Source organism: Calypte anna, chromosome 5A, assembly GCF_003957555.1.
Source record: "Calypte anna isolate BGI_N300 chromosome 5A, bCalAnn1_v1.p, whole genome shotgun sequence".
Taxonomy (NCBI): Eukaryota; Metazoa; Chordata; class Aves; order Apodiformes; family Trochilidae; genus Calypte; species Calypte anna.
In genome coordinates this window covers 9,561,631-9,580,136 of record NC_044251.1, presented here as the reverse complement: position 1 = coordinate 9,580,136, position 18,506 = coordinate 9,561,631, and the positions used below count along the sequence as shown (strand labels likewise).

The window sequence follows — 18,506 nt, the reverse complement described above, 5'->3', positions numbered from 1 at the left end:
ACACTAAGTCCTTTCCACAGCAGGTTTGTGTCAAAGGTGAAAAGGTCCTTCAAAATCACACTGAGCTAGGCAGTGGAACTAACCTCCCTACCATGAACCACAGATAATGATATCTGGAAACAACAAAAACTTCCCTCCACCAAAAAAAAACAGGTGAGGAGGTCCCTTCCAGCATTTACAACACGCAATTTACAAAGCAAATTTCTCCTTGAAAACCCTTACAGTCAAATATGAGGGTGATCTTGTATCTTGCCTTTTCTCTTCCCCAGCCAGGATACAGACCTTGTACCTCCCCAGCCTCTGCACTCATTGGCCACAACTGACTGTATCAGGAAATAAAATCACTTCTTTGGCAAGTGGCTTTAGAACCGTAAGGACTCTCACCTCGACTCCTTTACATTCTGTCTGCTGTATTTCTAACTCTATGAAATGGTCTCTTACACAGTAGTATGTATATTAAATGTCTATAATGAGGCAGAGAGAGGGAAGCAGCCCAGCTCTGAGCTAAGAGCAGGTAAATCTCTGACACAAACGAGTCTTAGGGCAAAGGCCAGCTCCTGACTGCAGCAAAGCTGGAAGATTTGGAAAAGCACTTTGACCCTATATATTTGAAGGAATTGCATTAAGTGCAGTCATGCCCTTCTTTATAGGCTGCCTGCAACTGTGTTCACAGCTTACTTTTACTGACATGAGCCCAGCAAGCAGAGTCAGCAAACTGAAGCTTGGACAGACAAGTGGACTTTGGAAAGGAACCTCTGCTGGAAATACAATTGGATGGGACAACCAGGAACCAGCTGTATGTCACTCAAAGCAGCAAAAAATGAACAGAACAGCTGCTTTCAGATCACAAGCTCCAGAGTACAAAAAGATCTAAACAAAATGCAAGCAGGCTTTGCACTTTGAAAAAAAATAATTTATGAGATAATAAAGAGAGATCAAATGGGCAAGTCTAGGCAAGCAACCAGTCACCTGACCTATAACAGTTCCAAAAGTCTCCTGCTATATCTTGAATCTGAATATTTAAGTCTATGTGAGCTGACTCAAAATCTTTGGGGCTTACGAGTGAGAAAGGAAAGTACATTTTAAAGAATTCTTTTTTATACTAAAATTGGATGTGCCTTGTTTCCTAACAAAGAAGTGAAGAAAAGCAGACAAGGGAGAAAAATAGATTATCTTCATGGCTGTGCCCTACAAAGAAAAAAGTCTGAAAATCCTTTTTAAGAGTTTCAGTGATTATTATAGGCTGGTTTCACTTGCTCTCAAGCTTAAGGATAAAACCAGATTCACTTTGAAAATGAAACACTTATATCTGATAATTTAAATAAAATGTAATTTTGGTACTCCCTAGGATTAAAAAAATCTCCTTTGCTTCAATGGAGTCTCAAGTACATGCCATGGTACATTGATTTCTTTTTCCATTTGGATAATGCTAAGCATTCTAAATAAAGGTGGAAGCAATTTTTGTGACAGTTTGACAATGACTTTTTACATGCTGTTTCACAATAGACTTAAGCAGAGGTATGCTGCCAAATGTCACCAAATGAGTTGACCCAGATAAAAAATAGCCATTTTCTTCAACTGATGTGACTGTAACTAGCCTTGCAATAAGAAAAATAGAGAGAAGAGTTTAGGTTTCACCTGGAACAGCAAGCTGATCCAATTCACCTTGTGGTCACATGATGTGTGCTGCCAACATAAGGGAGAGCATCTGAACTGCTCTCCCTGGGGCTGCTGCGGGCAGGGTTGTTCCCTCTGACAGCAACGTGACCCTCAAGCAGTTGATGGTGATTGCAAAACTGCAGTCTCTCTCCCTCAGAAATACCATAATAGGACATTTGTTTTAGAATATTAAAAAAAAAAACCAACAACAAAAAACCTGATGGCTATTTCCTTCAGACTTGGACATTATTACAAATTTAGATTTCCAGAGAAAAGTTTAATCTGATTCCATGCCATACATTATTAATGATGTCAACTGTTACAAGGGAAGCCTACTAGAAATATGTTCTACTTTCAGCCATTTGCACCACTGCTTTATTTCTCAGTACTCATCCCAGCTGAGAAAATGCAAATGGTCTGCTTGCTCCTGTTCTCTGATTCTTATGTACTAGCCCAAGGGTGTATTTTAAAAGCAATTTTTAAAAACAATGCAAGGAAGTGTTAGCATAGAACTTATTTACAGCAAATTTGTTTTGAAAAAGTTTCAATTAGTCATTCCTTCTGGGTTTTTTGGGTGCTTTGTTTTTTTTTGTTTTGTTGGGGGGGCAGAGCTTTATAACTTTTAAAATAAAGTACTTGATATGAGCATAGCCTTTTTCAGTCTTGTAGTATTATTTTTAAAAAAAGCATTGTCAGGGGAAGGAAATACATGCGATTAAAAATTCAAGTGTATCCTTTGGGACAATTTCTGGAGGGGAGGATGGATGCCAAAGGAGAGTACCCACAATGAGGAAGTTCCAGGACTGCCTGTGGAGCCTCTCCAACCACACAGTGGCTCAGGACCAAGGGGCTCTGGCTGGGTTGGAAGGGGACCCAGTAACAGCAGAAAACAGAACTCACCACCAAAAGGTACTGGGATGTGTAAAACCAAGGCACATTCCTCTTGAAGAACATCACTGCTTTCCAGACTTTGGGAAGTTACATTGGACAAGAAAATGGCTTCCTATGTGCCTCAGCTGCTCAGCAGTAAAGTGTCCTCAAGGACATACAGGAGGATCTGCCCTGAAACAGAGGTGTCCCAGCAGCACAGCCCCTTCCCACCCTAGAGTCTCCAGCAGCATCCCTGATTCAGACTCCATCGTTCCTCTCATGGCAGCATGGTGGCAGAGGAAGACAGTGGTCCCTCACTCTCACACACCCTGGCCAGGCAGAGGATGTGCTCAATTCTGCACCACTCTCAGCCAGCCTGGCCCAGTGCTCTCACAGCTAAAGGAATTTAGGACCATCACGTGGGTTAGAGGAAAAGAGCAGAATGCCTCAGAGCAACCCTGCCCATGCTGAATTCCAGTCCCCCCAAACCATGGGAAGAGGAAGGTGTGGAGTGAGCCAAGAGCTTAGAGGAAAGGCCAGAAGCTGGAAATGGAAGCACACCAATGATAAAAATTAAATGGGAAAAAAAAACAACCCTAAAAACACTGTGCTAAATTTTTCCTCTTATGCCACTGTACCCAGGAGAACTGCATTTCTAGCTTCTGCTGTCTCTAAGGAAAGGACTCTCAGACTTGATGTGTGAAGGACCATGATCCCAGGGGGGCTGCAGCCCAGAGCTACTCCCCAGGGCTCTTCCTGCTGGGCACTGAGCAGTAAGGGGGAAATGCCAGACTCACCCTCAGGAGCCATTCCTTCTGCCCAGACTGAGGGTAGGGGGTCAAACAGGCACTGCCAAAGGGATCCCAAAGGACAACAGGAGAGGAAGAGTGGGAGATGAAGCGAGGAAACTAAACAGAGCGGGATGAGAACCCCTGTTTTAGCACCAAGCCTTGTTCACCCTCCCCTGGACCATGATTCTCTTCCCTGTCTTCAGGTTCAATGATTAGAAACTAAACTGCCCCAGCTTACAGGCTGCAGCCCCTCCTCTGCAAGGGAACATAAATACAGAAATACAGAAAATGAACTAACAGGACTCTGCTGCTTTGTTTCTTACTGGAACTCACAAAGATCTGATAATACTGTGAACTCTGATCCCTCCAAACCACCAGCATGAGCAAACCCCCCCAGGTTTTAATCTATATTCATAAATTCTGAGAAACATACATACTGGCAGCATCTTTGCAGGTGCTGGCAAAGGGAAAGGAGAGAAAGGGAGAGAAGGAGGGAAAACAGGAGGGAGAGCGGGAAAGGAGGGTCAGAGGGAAGGCAGCCTGAGTGCTTCTATTACAGCAATTTTATTGGAAAATGTACCACCAAGGTCAGGAGTGCAAGTCACTGAGCTGCTCTTACTGGCTCAAAAGTCATCAAAAGAAAGTCTGTGAGCATACAATATACAGCTTAGTTCCCCCTCAATGCCTCCCACAATACTTGACCTAGGTATTTATCAGCACATTAACAGAAATTACTGCTTATATGAAATAGTCCCTGAGAGAGATCTTCCAGGTAGCAGGACATTTGTGAAAGGGAGTGAAAACAAATCTGACCTAACTTGTTCATGCCACTGTTTTTATTTCAGATGGGGTTTTCTGGGATTTTGCTTCTCTTTAGGATTTTTTTTGCCCCTGAAGGCTTCAGCACTGAACTCTATTGAAACTAGAATGGAAAAACTTTAGTCACAGCTGAAACTGAATGACACAGAAGATTTACGGGTTTGACTCCCCTCTTCCAATAACTTGCGTCCTATTCCCACTATCATCTGGCTTTGGTATGATTTGCCAGTGCACCATTCCCACACTCTTCCCAGAGCTGTTTTGTCAGCCCTGCCAAGCAGCAAGAGCTGCTGCCTGAGCCTTCACAGGAGGCTGTGCATTCCTGACAGGCAGAGCAAAGCCGAGAAGCTGGAGCAGGAATGCAATGGGCAGCCTGCATAGGCCATGAGGCTTGGAGTACATTCCAAAAGCACATTAATGGTCACTGTTGGAGACAAGATATTTGTCAGGGAGAGATTTGTTCTGAATCAGAGAGCAGCTGTTCTTATATTCCAGAAAAATCTGCAGCATTACAGCCCTATTTTGAGAGAAAGAGGGAGGAGAGATTTCAGAACAGAGATGGTCAGGACACTTAAGAACACCACACAGAACCTCTCTCACCTGAAATGACTTCCAGAAGTAACATGAGTTTAAGACCATCCCTGAAATCTTCCTCTATGTTCTCAATTTGTGTTCCAGCCTTGCGAAGGTGAGAATTACACCAAGCTGTAAATGTCTAAAACAGAGGAAAGAAAGAAAACAAAAATCAGTCAGTAATCTTCCCAGAAGCCAAGCAACAGTTCAGAACCAAAGCAATGCTGTTAAATGCCATGACACAAATTCAAATGCTTGGCAGGTTATAAACTTTCTACCCACTCTCCTCCCAAAGCACAAGTGCTACTACCTAAATGTGTAAATAAGTTGTACGGTGTTCCCATGACAGAGGGAGTCTGAGAGAAACAGTCACTTCAAGGCTCCAGCATGTCTGATTTTCTGGAGAGGCCCTTACATTCTGTGCTTTGTTTATAACACCCTGAAACTGACTTTAAGGCATCCCAAGTGTTCTGATTACTATGGACTCCAATGGTTTTAGATGATGCATCTTAACATAATATGAAGGAGAACAGAAAACAAAAATTCCAGATATTCTCATCTCTAAACAGGTGCTTGACTAAAAAAGGACCATTCTTCTGCAGCCATCTGCTCTGGTCTGCTCCATCCCCAGCAGACACTGTGGCCCTTCCACTAAGACAGAGGGACAACGTGCCCAGCTCCTCAGCTCCATGACCCACATCCCAGCCGTGTCTCTCCTGCTGCTTCCATTCTCACTGACTTGCTGCTAAGCATCCCTCCCTCCCTTGTCTGTCCCAGCTCCCCTGCCCCTTTGCATGAAGGAGTAAATGCTTTCTGGATAATGCTGCTGTTGCCCATCCTAACAGAAGTGCATGCCCTGGAAAGAATCAGGTAAGCACTACATAGTGACAGTACCGTTCAGCACAGTTCCAGGCTCCCACTGCTTGAAAGCCACTGGCAGAAGGATCACTGCAACAACCTCAACCACAGAGATCACAGTCACTCTGCAGTTTATGTTAGTATGCACCACAACTGGAGTAATAATACGAGTATGAATTGCATACACTACAACAAAGCAAGTCAAAACTCTTTTTGGAAATGCCTTCTGACCTCAAGTGGTCAGGGTAAAAGGATCTCTCAAAGGAAAGAAATGAATTTCACCACAACTGATGACAAGACATTTCTGTGGTTGAAATCTGTCAGCCCATGTTCTGAACAATGGGCATGTAGGGCACTGACAGGAAAGAGACTATCTCATCCAAGAGGTGTCATAGGAGGGATTATCGAAAAGAGCACCATGTGAACAGGTCTGAAAGAGAAAAACAAGCATTACCATTTGATGTTTAATACACAAGAAGCAAATATAAAACACCTCAGATATCTTAGCATGGCATGGTCTTAAACAGGTGAATCATATAGCCCACCATGGAGATGCAGAAGCTGTTTGACACAAAAGAACTGTTTGAAGAGCAAATGGTAGCAACCAGTTCTTTTAAGGCAGACAAGTTTGTCCAAGTGCTAATGAATGTGTTTCATGGTGTTTGAATAAGACACTAAGTAAACCCTTTCCTTTGTACCAACTGATAACCCCTCAATCACTCTCTAAATAGAAGGTTGAGGTTACACAAAAAATGACTGGCTCCAAAAGCTCAGTCCTACCACAAGGAAAAGAGATCTTTCTTTCCTCCCTCTCCCAGATGTGCACCCAGAGCCAATTCATCTCACTGATCCAGCAAAGAACTGTTTACTTTCCTTGGAAAGGCAACTCTTCTGCTCAGTTAGTGCATAGCGGCAGTTCAGCAGAGTCTAACAAGCCTCTGCAATAGAAAATGTGGCATACATGTGCCCAGAAGAAGGGTGGAGTGGACCACAGAGGTCATGCCAGCTTAGGCTGCTGGGGAACCAGAGCAGCAAGGACTCACTCAGCTGATACTGAAGCATGGCCTGCCAAAAATTCAGAATTCACCACTGCTTACACCATGCACAGGTTTCCAAAGAAAAAGAATACTCCAAGGAGCAAGGAGCCTCAGAGCTTGTTCTGATTTGTCTGGAAGCTGGGCTTCCTCCTCTACTAACCTGCTCACATTCATGTTACACAACTACAAACAGCAGAATCTCTCCTTGAAAAAAGCTCAACAGCTGCCAGGCTCCCCACTGCTCTGCTCTGGCCTTGCTCTCCACTGGGGCTGTGGGATGGAGCAGGATAACAGTGCAGCTGTAAAAACTTCCACAGCAATGGCCCTTTGGACAGATGCACGTATTGTGAAAGCTTGGAGTATCTTTTTTCAAGATGTCCTGGTTTCCTTCCAGATTTGGAAGCTTTTAAAAAAAAAGAGTAGGTCATTAAGCACCTTATATTGCTATTCCCATGAGAAATAAGTGTTTTGTTTTGTTTCTTTTCAAATAAGAACAGTTTTACTTGAAAATGGGCCTTGGTGGTGCTATCTTCATCCGTTGCCTATGCTATATTATGTGGGCACTTATTTGGTTTTCTCTTTCACTCCTCTGCAAATGAAAGCAGAAATGCTTTCAAAAGCTACATCATCCTCACATACCAAAGTAAGAGAGCAAGTTATGTCTGGAAGCTTGTGGATGCCCATGAACCTCCTCATATTAAAAGACCAGGCAAAGCAAGATACCTAGAGCTAGTAATGGCCCTGTGTTGCACCACAAAATGTTCTGAATTGAGGGGGTCCTGAGATCTAGCTCACAGGCCACCAGGTTGCACTTTTATTTCTTGCATGGCTGCCCTGAAGCCATTTCAGTTTTCCACCTGCCCAAAGCAGACAGGAAAGCAGAAAGTTCTGCTTTAAATAATGGAGAATACTGGTGCAGCTCAACTGGGCATCTCTCTGCTCATTTTAAGGATGGAAGATATTGATCAGCACTACATTTCTAAGAAACATAGATGAAATTAAAAGCAAACCACAAATCTTCTAAACCGTGCATTATTATAAATCCAGGCAGGATAACTAGATCAGTGAGATTATTTTTATTGCTGCAAGAGTCACTGAGGGCTTAGTGGAAAAGTAAGTCCCAGAGCCAGCACTCAACTTCTCTGCTGAAGTCATCTCCACCATACCATGACCTCAGAGGAGCTGAAGTGAGATAACTCTGCAAAATGCTGCCATTATCCATCACTGGTAGAGCTGGCACCTCAGCTCAAGGACATGGACCATAAAGGGTTAATAGCACACAGTTCCCAGTAGACAGCTCCCAGATGTGCAGATATTTTCTCAAGGCACCTTTAGGTCCTACATGAATTACAATAAGCATGATACTATAACAGCACAACAGCATATGGGAGCAGCAGCCCAGTGTGGATACATCACACCATTGTATAGGAAAGCGGGATAATGAAGACTTTTGTTAATTGCAATGGCATTAATAAGCTGTATTCTTCACAGACCAACCCAGAGAATCAGATAGGAAAACATAATAATCAGAAAAAAGCTGTGTGTTGCATTTGTTGCATATGCTGCACAGGAGTAAAATATCTTCTTACTTTCAAACTCAAGATTTGACAGATGGAAGAAAGCTGGAGAAATATGGAAGAAAATTCAGGGGGAGCAAGAGATGAAGAGATAGCTGAAATTTTTGCTGCCCACTGGCAGCCTTGTTTGGAGCCACTTTTACTGACTTGGCTTCACTCACGGGATCCTATCTGTTATTCTGGGAAACCTACTGAAACCACCCACTCACCCCATCCAGTTTCTGGGCAGTTCAGCCTCTTCCCCCTGTGCCCTGAGTGGCAGATAGTGGTGGCAATCACCCCCCCATGGCCAGTAAGCCTTCCTGTGCTGCCTCTCACCAGCAAACAAGATTTTGAAAGTGGAAAGCAGAGTGCAGACAACCACCTTTCTGGCAAAGTCCTGGCCCTGGGAGGAGAAAAACACACACCACGCTTGTGTTTGCTGGGGTGAGGTGCATCCCAGTTCAGGGGGCAGAAATGCACTGCCAGGTGGAAAGCACCATCTCTTCATTCGAGGCAGCAGTTGTGCTTTCTTGCTGCCTGCAGAAGGAGAAGCCTGAAGTCTGTATTCCTGCTCACCTCTGACTCCCTATCCCAAAGACAAGGAAACAAATACTCTGCTAATCATGAGACTTAGAGAATTTCAGGGCTGGAAAACTACCTGCTGTTAATTAACACCATGAAAACATATCATCAGCTGGACTTTCTTCATATGTATCTCACAGCATACATTTTCTATGGTAACTGAGTAAGAGGTGCAAACAGAGATGTGTTTCCTGGCTCTTGGATCTCTCCATGTACTGTACTCTTTAATTTAATTTTTGCACACAACAGATCACCAGGACCCCCCTGCAGGTCTGCCTCTTGTTTAGTGTTCACAATGCAGGATGCCTGATGCAGAAGCACACACGTTTGTGTGTACACATGTGCATTTCTCATCATTGCTCTCTGCGGCCCCTGCTCTTTTCACACTTCAGCTTCGTCAGCAAGATCCCTGAGACTAAATTCAGCCCTTACTATTTGTGTGCTGGGTGCTGTACAAACAATAGGACCTTTATTTCTACCACAATAAATCTGTGACACAGCAAAAAGAATGACAAATATTACTAAAAGCAAGCAAATATGATCAACTGTTCCGTTGCCTCAGCATATGTGGGAAGTTTAATGCTGGGGTAACCTCTCCAAGCCTACCTGCACTCCCAGTTTAACATACACATGCACTCTTTATCTAACACAACATTGAAAGTCTGTGCTTCTCCAGAGTTCACTAACCCTTGAGCAGACAGGAGTTAACTAAAAACAACAGTCAGGTGACTGCTGCAAACCCTGCACCAAATCTTCAGCAAGCTCCTCCCAGGTATCTCCCAGTCCTGCCAACAGCAAACCTCCCTTTGGTTCTCTCTATATTACCCGACCATGCACACATGCACCTTCTGGTACTCTTTGCACTTTCTGAAGTTTTTGTTCCTGCAAACCTTTCCTCTTCACATTGTCCTTTCCAAGTTCAGTACCTTTCTGGTACCAAAGTGGCTCTGGCAATGTTCCTGAAGCCTGGGGAAGCAGGACAGTAAGTCAACATTTTCAAGTTTAAAGAATGCTCCAGCTTGGAAAGCAGCAGTGCCCTGACACCTCTGAGAACAGATTTAGAGAGCTCTTTGCTGCAAGAAAACAGTCATAAGGCACTTGAGCCACTGAGCAATTTTAGCAATGTAAATGTCGAGGCTACCACAACCACATAAATGACAGATACTAAAAAAAAAAATATAAATGGGCAATTTTATCTCTTTGTGGCTAGGACAGTGACATTCCAGCTTTATCTGACCTTTCCAGATGCTCTTTACTTCTCTGCTTGCTAAATCACTCTTCCATGCAGCCCTGCTTTCTCCATGGGCAAGTGTAAACTTTCTGACACAGCCAAGAGACTGTGCCATATTTGTGTAACAGCCCTGGAGAAGTTGTAACTGAGCCAGAGCAGTGCTGCTTGCCTCCTTTCTGACAGGAGGAGGGTCTGGTGTAAGCAGCCAAAGAATTCACCAGAGCACTACCTCACCAGAACACCATCTCTGTGCTCAAAGGGAAGCAGTGTTCATGGCCACCAAGGAACCCTCCTTTGTCATGTTACGTGCTGGGAGATGAATTTTAAGCAAGTATTTCAACACTGCTCTGCTGTTGGGATCTTCCCACAAAGGTTTGGCTTTTGTTAAGAAGAGGATGAAACTGCTAGCACACAAATCTCAGCCTAGTACCAGTTTTCTGCTGTCTGCACATGTGCTCTGGAAAGCGAGGGCCTGAACAGGCTGAAAGCTATGGGTGCTAACCCAGGCTTTCTTCTAGTGTTGCAGGGGGAATGACAGGACAGGTCCCTTTCTACTCATCAGGAAAAAAAAGAAAAAGAAAAAAAAAAAAAGAGATATTCAAACAACATATCACACACAGCTGGAAAACAAAATCAATTTACCCAGCTGGAAGTGCTGCTCTTCTGCTGGTTAAGTGTGTAGATGATTGCACCTGGGCTTCTGACTACACAGCCAGGCTGCATTCCCTGCCTGGCCTCAAAGCAAACTCTCTGTGGTGCCTGCTTACTACACCACCATACTTCATAGGACTGCTGAGACAGATCTGCTAATTTTTGCAACCAAATCTACAGCTGATTCCACACTGCAAGGAATTTTACTTAAATGAAGTGATCTGGACCAAAAACTGAGGCACTCAGATAATAATGATTAATAGTTTATTAAGACACACATAGCTTTTTAAAGCTGCACACATAGCTTTTTAAAGCCATAGAAGCACTAATAAAGCAGTTCCAGCTGCCCCAAAGTAGGATCCTTTCCACCTAGGTAGTCTGAGAACTGAATATAATGTATCAAGTAAGGAGGATGATAACCCACAGTCACCACAAATCTCTCTCTTGTTCCTTGAACAGACAGACTAGGCCATGATTTCCTTATTAATCACAAAGACGTGGACCAAAAGGCTGGGCAGGCCATGAAACAAATCTCAAACACACAGTCCAAGTTTCCCTGCACTCAGCACTAATTCCTTGCCAGGATTAAGCCCCAGGGTCTCATGGGATTTTCCCCTTCCTGGTGCTATTTCTCTGTCAGTTCCTCTGGCACCACTTTCTCCAAATCCTCCATTCACACCTTAAAAGCACTTGGAAGAATTGCTGGGATCTCGTGGGTGGCTGTTTGTCACCCTCTTCACACTCAACACAGACTCAAAAAGACAAGCCTGGTTGCAGCTTTTTTTTCCTCGCCCAAGCCTGTGGCATAAACTGACAAGGAGGTGCTCAGTTAATTAGGAATTACAGAGTAATCCTGGATCCTGTCAGCACCTTGGCACAAGAAACACCACGGCTGGACAAGACACACCAGCAATCCTGGTGAATAAAGCTGGGTGTTGAAAGGGCCCTTCATGAAGTACAACTATGATCCACTAAGCCAAAAGTCTCCTGGCCCACTGAACAGTTTCTGTGCCCACAGGATGCAAGTGATAGAAGCTTTGCACACACGTATATTAGTGGCTTTCAGCTGCAATGGAGGAACTGCAGCTCTACAGCCCTCACCTCTGTACACTAAACCTCTTGGTTTACTCCTTGGATCTCTGCTAGGTTGTCAAAAAATATAAATTGCTGTCCTCTCCCTGCAGAGGAGCTTCATGGATTGGAGAACCTCTGCACAAGACTCGTCGCAAGTCCAGGGAGCCATTCAAAGTGCCTCATGTCTGAGCTTGAATAAAGACATCAGCCTTCATTTGCCACACCTTCCAATTTTGATCTTATAACTGGAAATATGCCTTATAACTGGAAATACCTATCTTTGCATTTGAAGCCACCCAGAAGACTTGAAAAGAAAGGCATTTGATAAACACTTCCAGAATTTACTCCCTGAGCCCATACTCCAGGACACTGGGATGGTTCAAAAAGTTGAAAAGTTAACACTATTAGCAGCTGACTTCTGAGGAATTGTAGATAGGATACTCAATGAAACCAATACTGCACAATGAAGAGCTTTACTTTCCAATGCAGTTAGCCAATTCTTTTAGAAAGGCTGAAGGAATTAAGTGGATATTCAGAAGAAATCATTACAGACACTCATAGCATTATTTCACCACCTTCACAAAAAGAGTTTAGTACCACTGGAATCAGTGGTAATGTCCTGTTCTGGTTTAATTGCAGCTGTTGAGCTCCAAGTGTGTCTGAAAGACAAAATACAACCCACGCTGCTTCTGAAGCGCATCCTGAAAACAGGAGGGATCATTACACAGTACTGTGTGTTACCAGCATCCACCTAAAGAACCATTTGTTGGCTGTATAAGGAACTGCTGACTGTGAAAAGGAAAATTACAAGTTTACTTGGAGTTCCCAGCTCCAGGGCACAGCCCCTGCAACTTGGAAACACAGAGCTCAGTCACTGCTTCTTAGCCACTTCTCAAAACCCATCTCTGCAGATCAGGATTAAAAACACCACCACAGCAGTAAAAGCCCCAGCTCTACCTGTAGCTGCATAAGCCAGGCTGGATCCCAATAGGAATGTGAAGTTCACCACAAAAGCCTCTCCTTGTCCCAAGGAGCAATGGAACCATTGTGTAGGGAAAATAAATCCTCCCAACAACCAATTTATCCTTTTGGACAATGACAATGAATCTGCACATTATTTGCAAGAAAAGCAAACACATTCAAGTATAGGACTTTCCATTTTTGCTCAGTGGAATACAGTCCTCAGTGTCTTATACATTTTTAAACTCTCTTCTGGAAGACAGGACCAAAAAAAAAACCAAACAAAAACCAAACAACCTCCTTCCACACTGTGTGGTATAAACTGCTTTGGAGTCAGAACAATTCTTTTTATTAACTAACAACAGAGTAAAGTGCTAAGGGCAGAAATCTCTATCCAGTGCACTTCCCATTCAACACAGCATAAATATTTGTTCTTCTCTACATTTGTGCCTCTGGAGCCTTTAGCTCATTTCTGCTACAGAGCTGCACCATTTCAGAAAGAATCTGCTTTTGGCATTTGAAAGCTACTGACCATTAAATCAATGAGTCGGCTGGCATTTCAGTAAAAGCTCTCTTTATCCCAGAGTTATCAGGAAGCACTAATAACAAGCCACTTAAAGAAAGTCTTCAGACATGCAAGAGCCATGCAAAAAAACTGTGTAAGGATACCAACTGGCTAGAATTATAGTCTTTTAGAGGTTATTGTGAAGCTAAGACTAGCAAGAGTCTTCCTTATGCTTGTCTCTCTCCTATGAAATCAGCTCATAAATGTCAACTTGCTTTAAATTTTCTCATAACACAAAATAAACAGAGCTTGTCTCTGCACTTTATATGCTGAGCTTCCAATTGTTTTATAGCATTTGAAGATCTACTGGAAGAAATAATTTTACTGGCACTAGGATGTAACTATTCACAGACTACAAAGTGGCAACAAGCCAGTAAAAGCAAGACTGTTCAGTTAATGAAGACTGAACCCCAACTGTCCTGCAAAAGATTGGGTCAAGACACTGGGATGAAAACCTTCACGAACAGCCTTATGTCCCTGGTGGCAGGCCTACACTTTACATCTCACCACCCAGCCAGATGGTGAGGGTTCTCTCAGAGGGTTAATCCAGACCCAATACTAATTGCATGGTAAGGCGTCACCTACTTGGTCCCAGGAAAAAGCTGAAGGGAGCAAGACAGCAAAAACTTAGCACTGTAACATGAATCAGGACATGTGGATCCACTCCAGCCATGGCTTCTCTGAGAGCCCTGGAGAAGGGAATGGGACTTCCTTCGACTGAAAGCAGGACAGCAAAGTGCCCTCCCTCCAGTGGATTCACATTGTGCCACAGGCAATGTAAATGCAGCTCCTGTGCTCAAGATCTGCCTTGGGAAAGGGCAGCCAGAGCCACAAAGCCAGCAATGCAGGAGATGATCTGGCTGAAACCCCTTCTGCAGTCAGGTTCAGATACAGTGGAACAACCTAGAACCCTCTTGTCTGCTACCCTAAGGCACTGCTTCCTATATCTTCCTAGGAGGATTCACAGGTGTTGCTTTTTCTGTGGTTCTTCTTTGGGTGTTTACTTTGCTGATAAAGGAGAAGAGAGGAAAAGGAAGTTACAGCTTCATTTATCCAGGCTTTCTAAATACAGAGCTAAGTTAACAGGTTGAATAATTGAAATTATGTATGACTTCATGTATTTGCACACTGCTCTGCATGGACGGTACAAAACTAGCAGAAGTCATTGCTTCAGGCTTTTCAGGCTGTAGAACTTCAGTGACTCTACAGCTCTGGAAGGCAGAAAAAACTTAAAATAATCTGCTTTTCTAAGAGAGGATGGCAAGTGTCCTGGCTAAAAGAACCTATAGCTCAATATCTAGTGAGAAAGGGACTCCAAAGCAGTGTTTGGCATGAAGCCTGACAGCTCTCTGACAGAGCAAGGAATCAGAAAGGACATCGGTATCCAACAGAGTTTCTGAGGACTACACAGCATGCCTGCACTAAGTATTTGGACTTCACTGCCACCACTGGCAACACAAACTCTAAGCTAAAATATACAGGAGGAAAATAGACTTGTGGATACTCTTGGCTATCACCAGTCTCTGACAATGTGCTGTCAATGCTCAGTTCTCACACTAATATGCATCTGTGAAATGGATCACTCTCTGCTCAAGCAGATTCTCCTTCTGAATAGGGTCTGTAATTAAGATCATTCATTTGCTTGCTATGAGATTCTCCAAAAATAAGGATTTTTGAAAAAAATTAATGTCCTGGGACAAGGTGACTGTGAAGTACACAAAAAGTAAGCAATAAGTAAGAACCATGAAAATCGGTAGGGACCTTACTGTGCTTGGGACTACAAAGAGACCAGGGTGAAAAGCTGCTCTGTGCTCCGAAGCACTTTCAACATGAAACTTGGGGATGAGGCTGTAGACAGTGTATCCCAGAACAATGAGGCAGCATTAGTCAGGATGCTTGGCAGTGGCCTCAGCACATCCACAACCTACCTCCTGTCATGCTCTTTATCAAGATTGTAGTAAACTAAAGAGAGATTTAAGAAGACTGACCCAATCTAAAAAAAAAATCCTACAAGTAGTTCTCAATCCCTTCAAGCCACACAACTGCATCTGAATAGCAGCCTCCTGTATGAGACTGTAGGACTGCTTGACTCACATTCCTCAGTGTTTGGGATCACCATGCTATGTTTCTGTGCAATCATCTTGTTCTCAAAAACTCCATTCCTGCTGCCACGGTACAGTTTGCTCTAGCTTGGCCCATGCACTTGGTGCTAGCAGCCTAATTGAAGGGGAAACAATAAAAATGTGGTTCTCTATAGCAGATTACTCCTAAGCAAGAGAGGCAACACAAACAAGGGAATGAAAACATTTGTTAGAAAATCTAATGAGCAGACACTTGGCATCAGAGGATGACAGAGGCGAGCGCTGACATCTCACAGCAGAGATAAGAAGAATAGGAGACATGGGGCCTTAAAAACAAAGACAGGTACCTCATATTTAACAAAGTGAAGAAAGAGGTGATACTGGAGAGACATCAACTGAAAAGAATGTTTGTAAGTGATGGGTGACAAAAACTATTGCTGCAGCTGTTTGGGTGAGTGTGATTGGATTGCTTCATGGAGGTCAGAAAAAAAAGGATGTTGCTGTGACTCAGACACAAGCTAATTGAGAGCCCATGTGGGAGCTGTATGGGAGATCTATCATCAGGCATTCTAGGGGAAAATGAAATGTCAGGTCAGACAGGGAATGTGACACACACCTATTCTTGGATGAAAGGATTTCACTGCTCTGGGTGTAGGCAAGATACTGCATGTTTACAATAAAGGTGCTGTGAGAAGACCTACCATTAATCCATGTGAGCCACGAATGTCTTCTAAAATGCAAAATAAGGAACTAAGCCTCAGGAACACTGAGCAAGGACCACCCCAGTAGCCCTTCTCCCTTCCACCTCCACCCCTGCAACACGCACCAACAGAGAAGCTGTGAAAAGGTAGAGCTGCTCCTCTGTCCTTAAGCAGATGTGCTCCTTTCATTCACACACCCAAAGCAGCAGGAGTGGTCACTTTTTTCTGCTGTTACCTCTGTGAAGCCAGCACAGATAACTGGGGTGGTGCCAATATCTGCACCTACTCTCGTATGAAGAGAAGCAGGTCTTTATGGTGGTACAAACTTGCCAGTGTGCCCACTGTATATCTCGCTGACCCTGCAGGCTTGCAATGCCACACAGACAGCATCAGGATGATCAGATCCTCAGTGAATTACTGGTAGTTAACCACAGGCATCTCACCTTACAAGCTGTAACTCTTAGGTGGATGTGCACATTTGCACAGCTTTAGGTTCAGCAGTGTTTTCACATGTAGTTTAATGACCCAACACATGAAACAGCTGAAAATAACACAAATTCATGTATATCAGTGGCTGTGTCCCCCGTGGTTGTGGGGAAATGTACATACTTGTATGTTTGATGTCATGGTCACGCTTAAAATTGAATTGCATCGTGACTTATTTTTAATTGGATATTAAAAGTACCAAAGCTACTGTGGGTGGTGAGATTACAAAGACTTTTTTTCTGAGATATTAAGATGTATTCCTTTCTGAGGCATAGTTGTGTCTTCTAATAGCTACGATAAAACAGGATTTAAATTGTCTACACTAGCAGAGTAGCAAGTTGTTCCTTCGTGTGCATCACAGCCCAAGGAGTGGCCTAATTAGTGAGCATCCTCATGGGCCCTAGAGGCATCTGCACGCCACTACAAGTTTCTACCACCACCTTCCCACCACATGCACTAATAGGATTCTCTTATCTTCCCCCAGCATATGCAGCCCTGCCTGGTAGTGAGGTGTGCTTTGAGGGATCCGTGCCAAGTCACGGCACACCCGGACAGCAGAGTGAAAACCAGCGTAGAGGTGTCCGAGTACCAGAGCTCCCAGAAACAACACTGGTAGGAAAACAGCTTGGCAAAGGCTGTCCAGTGCAGGAGCTGTACCAGGGGTCCAGGTCACAGCAAGCATAGAAACTGAGGCTCAGTACAGCAGTGGAGTGAAGAAGGAGGGGAGGTCAAGTTCAGCTCTTACCAGTTCATATGCTGAGACCAGGATGGAGATCTTAAAGCAAAGTAAAGGAAAAAAGGTTGTGGAAGATTAAAAATTGTGACAGGTGATAATTACAGCAGGGTTTGTTCCAGACTGTTGTGGTTCAATGTTTCAGACATCGCAAGAGAACAGCAACTGAATTAGGAGTGATGGAGGCAATGCTGGATGACCCAAAATAGCATTTGGTTGAGGACAGCACAGGACTTCTCCTCTGCTTCCCCCAATTCATGCTCCATTTTGCCAATGTCTAGCAAGACTCCAGATTATAAATCTAAGCACAATATGACCTAAATTTAAGCGGGTGTAGTCCATAAAAACTTTCTTGATCTCATGACCAAAACCTCATATTTTTATCTATTTTGACTTTTAATTATTTTGTCTTGAAACAGTTTATGCAATATATGAAAGCAAGAAACTCTCTCTTGAAGAATTCAGATGTGGGATTGATATCAAGGATGAAAGAGTAAAGAGAAACATTCATGTTATTGTTTTTATTTTCTTTGATCTTTTATTCAACCTGAACCATTAGCAAAGGCAGATTCTGTTTCAAGTAGCACAGTAGCTCTAAGCTAGTATCTACTGGTACCATTTATTCTTTAAAAAGATTGTGCTATGGTTTTACAGTCTAATTTTCCAAACCTTTGATGAAGAGGAAAAAAGGAAGCAAAGCAAAAGCAATCTGCAATACTTTAGGAGAGTGTTGAGCCAGTCAGAATAGATGATCTGGGTGAAGCCTGGTAAATACAGTCTGCAAACTTTCTGGACTTGACCCAAAGGCTACCAAGGAGAACGTTCCCACTGACTACAGGAGGGTGGGATTAGACTCTGCACTGTGGGGGACAGTGGCAGAATGACAGAAAAACTCTGTGACTCCAAACAACTCCAAAGGAACTGATGTGTTATTTAAAAGTAGACATGCAAAATACTTTGCCAGATACTAATAGGGAAAATTTGATCTCTTTTTAAACATAGCAGCAAGATTTTCACTGTCCTGATGACAGGAAAATCTCTTGAAGCACAGGGGGAAAACACACTGCAGAAAGAAGGAAAACAGAGAAGGAGGAGAAAAGAAGAAGGAAAACAGTGTTACCATCCAGTTCAGTCCATCAGGAAATATTTGCTCTTTCTACTTTCCTACCTCAAAGAGCTGAAGGCTTCAAACTACATTCTTGGAGAGACAGAGCTCAAGGGGATAGCAGGGGGCAGGCAAGTCCCAGTATCAATGCCCTGGGCAAACAGACATCCC

At 43.5% G+C, this 18,506-nt stretch overlaps 1 protein-coding gene across 3 annotated transcripts in view; it reads right to left on the bottom strand.

The window, feature by feature from the left end:
• The window catches only part of ACTN1 (actinin alpha 1), an 88,060-nt gene that overhangs the window by 41,988 nt on the left and 27,566 nt on the right, over positions 1–18,506 (bottom strand). For all 3 annotated transcript variants that reach the window (XM_030451729.1, XM_030451732.1, XM_030451731.1), the window contains exon 2: positions 4,740–4,854. In XM_030451729.1, coding sequence (XP_030307589.1) covers positions 4,740–4,854 — 115 coding nt within the window. The remainder of the gene's footprint in view (positions 1–4,739; positions 4,855–18,506) is intronic.